This window comes from Carassius auratus, chromosome 26 (assembly GCF_003368295.1).
Source record: "Carassius auratus strain Wakin chromosome 26, ASM336829v1, whole genome shotgun sequence".
Classification (NCBI taxonomy): domain Eukaryota; kingdom Metazoa; phylum Chordata; class Actinopteri; order Cypriniformes; family Cyprinidae; genus Carassius; species Carassius auratus.
Genome location: NC_039268.1, coordinates 16,545,257 through 16,555,406, shown reverse-complemented (window position 1 = coordinate 16,555,406; position 10,150 = coordinate 16,545,257). Strand labels below are relative to the sequence as shown.

Below are 10,150 nucleotides of genomic sequence, written 5' to 3'. Positions count from 1 at the left end.
AATACATTTTATATATTTGATTTGTTAAAAATGAAATGTGACCATTATGAAAACAACATTATTGCATTAATAAACTCAAAAGCAGCCCATTATCAAAAATGGGGTCATTATTTAGGCTTTCTTTGCAGTGACCATAACCAGTGATATTGTGCATATCTGCAAATTTACTTTACATACACAATTCTACTGGTTTACAAGTGGGTGCGCATCATAAAGTCTAGATAGCTGATTTGGTTACAAATGATAACAAAATGGATAAGCAGTTAAAGTATACATCTGCAGAACTTTAAAGATGAACCTGAATAATTGCAGGGCTGAGTATATGCGAGGCTTAACACTACATAGCAATGTGATGCATTTGGCATGCTCTATGCTGATGGTAAAGACACTTTCATGTGCTTATCAAGGTCTTAAATCAAAGCAGCTAATATAATGAATAGCAATCCTAAATCCTAAACTTCCTATTAAAAAGAAATAGCTCATCAAACTATAAAGCCTACAAATGAACATATTTCATTATAATTCAGAATCTTTCCTTACAGCATAATACATGTCATTTTTAAATATTTTTTTGTTCTAGTTCCGGATTTAAAATAGCAGATGCAGATAAAGGAAGAGATACCCAAACCCCTGATTTGGCCCATAACGCCACAAAAGGGTGAAAAAAAAAAAATTGGACTGCATTTGAAAAATCTCTTCAACTCTTATTTTTGCTTTCAAATTTACAGGATATGTGAATTCAATTTATGAAATAGCAAATCTTCATGTCGTAATCATCTTTGTGTCATTAGGGCCAGTAGATCGATACCAAAGTGTGTGTGCATGCTTATTTTATTGCAAAGTTGGATCTTTAACTTTAGGGGTCTCGAGGATAAACTACGTAGTTGTTTTTCCTTCGGTCCATTTCTGCACTAGACAACATTTATTTCTAATTTAGCTTTTTGTATAATTTTTTCTGCATTTAAATGTATATAGAAATTTCAGTGAATTTGATTCCAAACCAACATCATTAGTTGGCCTGAAAGAAACTTTTCATATCAGCCCATCACTGGGTAATTGTTTGGTCACCTCTGTTGTAAGGCTCCCAGTTTACCTCGAAAAGAGGCTTGTCTCCTTCACCCAGATTAGAATGGTGTCCTTTATCGTTTTGTCAACGAGCGGAGCAGGTTACAATAAGACAAGTTAAATGGTTAACACAAGCAAAAACAAATTAGCCAGCAGCTTGATTTTATTCAGTAATGGTGCCAAGAAATCCTATACAGTCCTGTGATTCAATGTGGAACGGGGAATTACAACTGTACATAATGCTGAAACAAGAAGCTGACATGCACAGCAAATGAGAAGCCAGAAGTCAACTTCACCTCGATGACAAAGACATAAAAGAAAACCCCAAAAATACTGTTTCTTTTTCCACAACCTTGTCGCATTGCGGTTTGGCTTGCTAAAAGTCCTGTTTTTAAATTTCATGAAAGGACAGTTCATGTCTTGTCGTAGGCGGGCATAAGCCAATCAAGAAATGAAAACAGTGGCCTCTTGACGTTAAAAGAGCCTCTGGTCCTGATGGAAAGGATGAGGGGGGGATGCCTGGTTTAATCCACGGGCCCAATCCACCCAGCAGAGGCCAGAATTGGAGGGGTAACTTAAAGATGCTTGGGAAGTTTACTAGGATGAGAAAGAACACCACAAATGAAATGAGTTTTGCTTCAAGCTAACATTTCATTCAGCAGACCAAGCAATCGTTCATCATGTCAATACATTTTTTTCAGATGCTTTCAAAAGCTAATGCAGTGGTCCTATTTTCCTCAATTCAATCCTTTCCAGCCACCTTAAAGATGGCCAGACATCATGAGGAACATTACTGTTGCATCCTTGTGCAAACCCAGAGGCCACCAATTATGGCAACAGGCCTATCAGTGGATGCTAAACAGAGCATGATTTCCTAAACACTGTGTGTGAACCATTTGAGCAAGACATTCTATACTTTGATATTTATATACAAAAATTCTACTCAAGTAAAAAACATGCATACAAGAGACACATGAATTCATAAACTTACGCATTTCTCAATCTCCAGACCATCCTTAAAGAAAAGCATGTACGGTGTGACGCCATCCTCACGGAAGTCAAGGAGACCAACAGTGCCATCTGGGTTCATGGATTCGCCAGTGAAAAACTGTAGGAGGTGGAGAGAAAGGGCAAAAACTTCAGTACCAGCATATTGAGTGGCAATTTTACAACCAATAGAAATGTCTACAAAACGGATTAGAAAATACAGTATTGAAATGCAAAAATGTCTAAAATCAGCTTGCTGTAGCCCATCAAGGATACGTACTCAGAAATGGTTTGTTTTCATCGGTCGTAACCTACAAAGGTGTCCTAAGATGGTCATCATTGTACGTCCATTAGAGGGCTTTCACTTTATCAACCGCTCAAAAGTTTGGGGTCAGTGAGACTTAAAAGAAATCATTTTCATTCAGAAAGGATGCATTAAATGCTGCTCTTTTGAACCATTATTCAAAGGATTCTCCACAGTAATAAATGATATTAAACTATGTTCAAATAGAAAAGCTGTATTTTTGATTGAAATTGAAGAGACTTCACCAAGACGTAATCTTACCAATCCCAAACTTTTGAGCATATACAAATGTTACAGTGACCATTTCACCCATTACTGTAGCCCACCTGAAAGTTTTTGATGTTGCCTAGAATTTTCTTGACCTCAGCCGGTGCGTTAGCCATGAAGGGGTCTACCCTGTCAGGAGCACATTCCTGTAGCTTGGCTTTCACGCTGTATAAAAAAAACAAAAAGCAATTATAAACAAAATATATGGGGTTTTATCTAGTTTGCAAATTGCCACGTAAAGCAGTTTTAAGTAGAAGTCTTGTAGTCCCCAATTCAATCTCCCATGCCACTCAAAGGGCAGGCAGAAAGCGCGGGGACATTTAATTTGGCATCGAAACAATCTGAAACCCAGGTGGCCACAATACAAGACTCTGAGCTGTCAATGATGCAAAGACTCAAGTCATGACACTAGGAAAATGAACATTCACTTTATTTACATTTCAACAAGCATGCTGCGAAGTACAACACTTCATAATGATTTCATGACTTACGCCTTCATGTAGTCCTTGATGTAGGCTGTGTAAGACTTCTTGTCATAGGAGGTCTCCTGAAGTTTGTGGTTGAGGACAATATCTACACCGCTGACAGTGGTAGAATCACAGCCCTCATCCTGAACTTCTGCTGACGCATTGCCACCGATCAGTGCATCGTCTATGTCTCCCTCCGACCTGCTGATCATCTGCAAAACAGAAGCGAAGACTGCTGCTGATATCAGACCGATCACTCAAGGTGAAAACTTCAGTACTAGCATACGGATTGACAACTGTACAACTAATGCCAATATCTGCAGAACTGATTAGAAAAAGGTTTACAGACTAGGTTTGGTCTCACAATCAGTTCTGTAGCCCCTCAAACGTACATACTCCGAGTATGGTTTGTTTTCATTGGTCGTTGCCTACAAAGGTGTCCTAAGTTTGTCATCATTGTATGTCCATAAGAGGGCCTTTGCTTGTAAAATCAATTAAGATATCAAGTTAAAGGGGTCATATGATGGGATTTAAAAGTTTTACTTTCTTTTTGGTGTGTTACAAGCTCTCAGTGCATAAAGATCTGTTAAGTTGCAAAAACTAAAGTCCGCAAATGCGTAACGTTTATTCTCGCTGTAGTATTGTTGTTGCCACCATGTCATTTAGACGCTGTGTGTTTCACGGTGAAAGGGAAACTACTTTGTTTGCCTAGAGCTGATCAGTGCAGGTCGCTCAGGAAATGCATCAACTTCGCACTGTGGATCATCAGATCGGCTTTCAACATGGAAAAGTCCTGCCTGGGGTCATCACATGATGTTGCCACGCTCCGCATGTTTTTGGTTTTAATGTTTTCATCTCTGGCAGTATTATGATGGTTAAGGGCATAACACATACGTCACATGCTAGAGGTATTCGGCCAGTCACAATGCACTTGATAGCTGGCCAATCAGAGCACACCTCAGTTTTCAGACAGATGAGCTTTGTAAAAATCGATGCGTTTTAGAAGGTGGGGCATTGAGGAGAAACAATAATGCACATTATGTGGAAAAGGTTTTTTTTTTTTTCCTTAAAACCAAAAACAATACACCAAATAATGTTCCTTTTAGTAACATCATATGACCCCTTTAAATATAAACCACATACCTTTCCTTCAACTTCGATCATCATTCCATTCTCAGACTCTTTGATCTTGTAGATGTCGGAGAACATCTCATCCCCTGTGGGAAAAATAAATAAAAAACACAAGAGAACATTTAACAATTCCAATAAATCAGATCGTTGGGTTTTGGTTATTTTTGCCCTGAGAGAATTTTTTGAATTAATTATCACACTAATCTAAAACTTACAGACTTTGCTAGCACAGGGTGCAACTACAACTACTTTATTTACTTCAGTGTTTTCAGCACGGGTTAATTGACATCAAATGAAAAATGCAGTAAATCTCTTGCATTTTCGCTTACATTCCCAGTGAGTGGTGTTAATTATAATTTTATATATATATATATATATATATATATATATATATATATATATATATATATATATATATATATATAAAAGCCGAGATGATACTCATGAAAGTTCCAGACTAGTTCGAAAATGTCGGTTATATTTCAGCCCAACTTTACATTTAAGGGCCTAAGAAAAGATGACTAAGTGAAGAATAACGTTAGCATTAAAGTGAACTGGCCCGACTAGTAACGCCCTGTTTATCATCTCTCAACTATCTTAGAAGTGTAACGTTATATAGAAGAAAAAAAAGAATCACAAAAGTATATCATGTTTAACACAAACTTTAACGTAATTTGTAAGAGTATTGGTTTTGAAATGACTAACGGCACAACTTCTAACCAGCACCAAACTGGCAAACCGGCGTTTTAACTCCACTGCTAACACTCCCATTTACTTGAATATATCCGAACACCTTCATATCCTTCAGTCGTTTTGGCCTAAAATAATTCGTAATGCGAAGACTGGAAATATACATGACAAGACTGGAAGTATACATTAATAATCATTTAAGAGCCCAGCATTGAAACGCGCCTACACGATTTATAGGCTAGGTTAGCCTCTGTGCTAACGGTTTTCAAGACAGCTAGGCCGCAGAGTCGGGATAGACCGGCGGTCCTTTTAAACAATTTCACAACATTTCATGGCAAAAAATATTGGTAAAAACATAACAATCCGGGCCGGACCGTTGTGTTAGGGGCTATTCTCACCGGTGATGATGTCCTTGTAGATGATCATGTTGTTGGATTGTGTGTGGGGTGCGAGGAGACGAACAGCAGGCCGTGACCTGATCGTGGAGTCAGCTGAAAAAGACCGGTGCCTGCATTCAGACTTTATATATTCGCTCGAAAACACGAGCGCCCTCTGATGGTTCAACACCAAACCACAACATTACAATTTTTGTAATATTTTTTTGTGACCCCACTGTATTTTTTTTTGGCTTATTATTTAAATGTATTTTTGGCCTATTTCTTGAGGATAATGTTTAAGATGTTCCCTGTGAATACATATTTTTATTCATATGGAATAATATGACTGGCAAATATGTTCTATCTCCCTTTTTCTCTCTGGAAATAATAATCAACTTAATTCCAGTGAAGGCCATTTTTGTGTCTGTTTTGTTTTTGGATGAATTGGGATGGAATTAAAATAATATAATTGAAGTTAATCATACTAAATACTTTTGGTATACAACAGGTCATCTTAACTAAAAAGATAATTAATGTTAATTTTATCCCACAAATAAATGATTTTTTAATTCCCTATTCTAAATACTTCCAACATGTTTTTATGGGAGTGATTGATTTCTACTTTTTAATGTATCATCCTCCAGGAAGTGACATCACTACTGGAGGAAAAACAACAACACAAAGCAGAGACTAAAGGCCCCCAGCGGGCTGCCAGCGCTCTGAGACTTTGCTCACTGACAAAACGTTGGCCCTTTAGCCCTTTAGTGCTGGCCCTGCAGGACAGCCCTCACTAGGCCCACACAGGGCTCAACAACAATACATTTCACTATAAATACTTTTTTATAACTTAAGTCTTTGGGGAAAAAATATACATCTGAAATGGATGCAGTCACCATAACCAATGTCTGCGTTGTCAAATATGTACAGAAGTCCTTGTACAGTAGTCCTTGTACAGTATGTACAGAAGTCCTTGTACTAGGGTTTTTAAATGTATTAAATACAAAACAGAAAACATAAAATTCAGATTAATACATCTACTCTGAAAGGGATGTTGAAGTGATTTTATAGTACATAGCCCCGTTCCTTTGCCCCCTGTTCATAGGGATGGTGTTCTTGGGGTCATGGTCAGTGTTACTCTCCCTCCAAACATGGTGTGTCAATTTAATGCCAAAGAGCTAAATTGTGGTCTTATCTGACAGCACTTTCTCCCAAGCCTACTCTGAATCATTTAGATATGGAAAACTTTAAACGGGTCTGTATTGTTCATGTGCCTTCTTGAGCAGGGTGACTTTGCTCCCGCTGCAGGATTTCAGTCCATTGCAGCATAGTGTGTGACCAGTGGTTTGCTTGGTGACTGTGGTCCCAACTGCCTAAAGATCATTAACAGGATGTACTAAGGGAGATGTTCACAAGGCATCTATGTGAAGCTATTTTTTTAATAATGATATAAACATATAGTAAGTAAGTGACATGATATTCAGCCAAGTACGGTGACCCATACTCAGAATTCGTGCTCTGCATTTAACCCATCCAAAGTGCACACAAACAAACCATGAACACACACTCGAAGCAGTGGGCAGCCATTTATGGTGTGGTGCCCAGGGAGCAGTTGGGGGATTGGTGTCTTGCTCAAGGGCACCTTAGTCATTCTATTGCCGGCCTGAGACTCGAACCCAGAACCCTAGGGTTAGGAGTCAAACTCTCTAACCACTCTCTGACCACAAGGCCATGACTCTATATATACATATATATATATATATATATACAGTACAGACCAAAAGTTTGGACACACCTTCTCATTCAAAGAGTTTTCTTTATTTTCATGACTATGAAAATTGTAGATTCACACTGAAGGCATCAAAACTATGAATTAACACATGTGGAATTATATATGGAATTATATACATAACAAAATAGTGTGAAACAACTGAAAATATGTCATATTCTAGGTTCTTCAAAGCAGCCACCTTTTGCTTTGATTACTGCTTTGCACACTCTTTGCATTCTCTTGATGAGCTTCAAGAGGTAGTCACCTGAAATGGTCTTCCAAACTGTCTTGAAGGAGTTCCCCGAGAGATGCTTAGCACTTGTTGGCCCTTTTGCCTTCTGTCTGCGGTCCAGCTCACCCCTAAACCATCTCGATTGGGTTCAGGTCTGGTGACTGTGGAGGTCAGGTCATCTGGTGCGGCACCCCATCACTCTCCTTCTTGGTCGAATATTCCTTGATGCCTTCAGTGTGACTCTACAATTTTCATAGTCATGAAAATAAAAAAAACTCTTTGAATGAGAAGGTGTGTCCAAACTTTTGGTCTGTACTGTATATATATATATATATATATATATATATATATATATATATATATATATATATATATATATATATATATATATATACACTGTAATGAATTGCTGTAAAAATTACAGCATTATTTTACAGCCGCGGACTGTTTTTTAATAATACAGCATATTGCTGTAAACTGCAATGCATTCTGGGGTCACGTGTAGGTCTGACTCAAATTTACAGAATTTTGCTGTAAATTTCAAATCTTCGGAGCCGCATCATCAACGGTCGAGGAGATTAACGTTAAAGACAAGAGGAGTGATTCACAACTGTGGTAAGTGACTTCAGTTTTTTATATTTCTTGTTTGGTAGTTTATAGTATATGAATGCATCTACATTCGCGGATTATATTGGTAACCCCAGATTCAAGCATCATCCGTCCGCGGGGCGCGAGGCAGAATTGCGCGGGGTTTCAGTAGCGCGGTCGCGGTAGGATTTCACACATCCCCCGGCGCTATAGCAGCCATGGACAGAAAATCTCTGGAATCCTTCGTTATGAATGACATGTTTCAGTGCTAATAGTTTATATTCACTGTAACTTAGTGTTTATCAGCACACTTCGTCGTGATTATTTTATGATGTAAAACAACTTTGAACATGCAGTCATCTGTTAACACGGGCGCCGAAATAAAACGCGTTTCTAAAGCCTCGCGGTCAGTCAGGGTCGCTCACGGAGGATGTGTGTGTCATATAAATTCTCAGTGGTGCTTTTCTAAGAGGTTAACGTAACCAGTGAGATGTAGATTTTTTTTGAGCATTTGCTAACTTCAGGTAACGTTAATGTGAAAACTTTAACAAATCTGTTTGATATAAAGTCTGCTTTGTATAGTTAGCCTAATTTATTACCTTAGGGCGACCAAATACGTTTTCCTTGAAATTATTAAATATGCTATTTATATATATGTGTCTATATTTATGTCGGCCGGCAAATCTTGTGTGTATTTTGGCACAGGGTGCACAAAGGCACCTTATCAGTGCGGTGACACTTGAACAAATGAACTGATCATGCGCGACACTGACCAATAAACAAACGAGTTGTTTTATTGCGTCTATGACTTGAATCTTATCATCAGTTGTAGTGATGGGAAGTTCGGATCATTTTACCGAATCGGACTTTTGAGTCTCGTTCAGCAAAATGAACGAATCTTTTTTCGAGTCATTTCAAATGAACGAACAACCAGAAGGTTCAGGAAGAAAAAAACAAAGTGCTTGCAGTCTGTTTCACATTAGGAGGCATTTTGCTGCATAATCGATCCACCACAAACCATATGCAACTATGGAAGCTCAACTTCCATTAAATGGACTGAAAACGCTCAAGTAACGTTATAGGTCTCAAAACGCTTGCTCTGCGCCAGTGGATACACACCATAGACAGTAAAAGAAATATGTGCATGTCACAGACTGTCTGGGCATGCACTTCCGCGTTTCAGAGATCCGCCTTTTACTTTCCGTCAACATTACATTAATTAACGTTTAGAAAATTTATTTTTGACATTTGTGAATCAGTTCAGAATCGTCTGCTTATGCATTGCGATACATTTAAGAATCACATTTTTATCCCACCCCTACTAAATATAGTATGTAATGTAAATGTAAAAATCTGAAATACAAAAAAAAATAAAAAAAAATGGTATAGGTATTAATTACTATTGTGATATTGATTGTTTTAGGAGACACTTTGACAAGTGGGCACTGGATGCTGAGTATTGAAGGCGAGGTGGTGTGTGAGGGCACAGTTTCCTGTCCGGCCTTGCCACTCTGTTTGCTGCTTATTACTAGTTTAATCTTGAGTATCAGGAGGAAGCAGTGTGTACCTTGGAGTTCATTCAAAGGTAATGGTTGAATTCTAACAACTTCAGAACCAGCATTTTATAGATAAGTTATATCAGAACATTCCTTTTAATAATGTTATGTTATCAGTGTTATTTCTGTTGATGCCTTTAAAACAATGTGTCTTAACTCGAGAAGAGAATATATTTGTCTCCCTATTTAACACCAGCAAGCTATTGAGTTAAATATGTTTTTTTTTTATTATTAGTGGACATCTCCAACTTTCTTGGAGGTCCTAAAACCGCTCTTAATTACATATTGTCTGTTTCATGACCCTTTAGGTGCTTTGTGGGCATAAATCCAGAGAGAGGACCCAAAGCCAAGGGAAAAGTGCCATCGAAATAAAAACAGGACAAGTGATACAGAAGAAAATGTGTGGCAGTCAACCCACATGTTGCCACTCTTCTGTGCAAATTCCAATGGAATTTCTGAAATGTAAGGATACACACACACCAAGATTGCGTCTTCCTTTTATTGTTCTCTATCTGCCTTTGACTGTACCTCTCATCCCTCTGTCTCTCTCTGACTGTACCTCTCATCCCTGTATCTGTCTCTGACTGTATCTGTCCTCCCCCTATTTGTTTCTGAAAGTATTATTATGTTTTGTAATATATCTAATGTATTGTCCTCTTTACTCTTTTCAATATTTCTAGTCACACTTTGAATCCTGGGATGGAACTTCATCTGGAGC

At 38.1% G+C, this 10,150-nt stretch overlaps 1 protein-coding gene and 3 non-coding genes across 4 annotated transcripts; all 4 read right to left on the bottom strand.

Moving 5' to 3' along the window:
- Positions 1 to 1,210: 1,210 nt before the first annotated feature.
- Positions 1,211 to 5,459, bottom strand: LOC113044470 (translationally-controlled tumor protein homolog). The gene is made up of 6 exons (XM_026204494.1): positions 5,310 to 5,459; positions 4,234 to 4,307; positions 3,115 to 3,302; positions 2,683 to 2,788; positions 2,057 to 2,173; positions 1,211 to 1,662 (listed from the first exon to the last, which is right to left on the bottom strand). Exons 1-6 carry the CDS (start codon positions 5,335 to 5,337, stop codon positions 1,660 to 1,662), a joined length of 516 nt encoding a protein of 171 aa, XP_026060279.1. The 5' UTR covers positions 5,338 to 5,459; the 3' UTR covers positions 1,211 to 1,659.
- Positions 1,792 to 1,923, bottom strand: LOC113044832 (small nucleolar RNA SNORA31). The gene has a single exon (XR_003275937.1). It is a non-coding gene; the product is annotated as a small nucleolar RNA SNORA31 (small nucleolar RNA).
- LOC113044828 (small nucleolar RNA SNORD58) lies at positions 2,328 to 2,397 on the bottom strand. Its single transcript, XR_003275934.1, has one exon. It is a non-coding gene; the product is annotated as a small nucleolar RNA SNORD58 (small nucleolar RNA).
- On the bottom strand, positions 3,482 to 3,552 carry LOC113044830 (small nucleolar RNA SNORD58). Its single transcript, XR_003275935.1, has one exon. It is a non-coding gene; the product is annotated as a small nucleolar RNA SNORD58 (small nucleolar RNA).
- Positions 5,460 to 10,150: the final 4,691 nt, after the last annotated feature.

What these genes read in the sequence shown, in the direction of transcription:
- LOC113044470 (XM_026204494.1), bottom strand. Translation starts at nt 5,337, where the DNA reads ATGATCATCTACAAGGACATCATCACCG. An exon ending in TGATCGAAGTTGAAGGAAAG is followed by an intron (nt 3,303 to 4,233) that starts GTATGTGGTTTA and finishes TCTGTTTTGCAG; the next exon opens with ATGATCAGCAGGTCGGAGGG. An exon ending in ATCAAGGACTACATGAAGGC is followed by an intron (nt 2,789 to 3,114) that starts GTAAGTCATGAA and finishes TTTTTTATACAG; the next exon opens with CGTGAAAGCCAAGCTACAGG.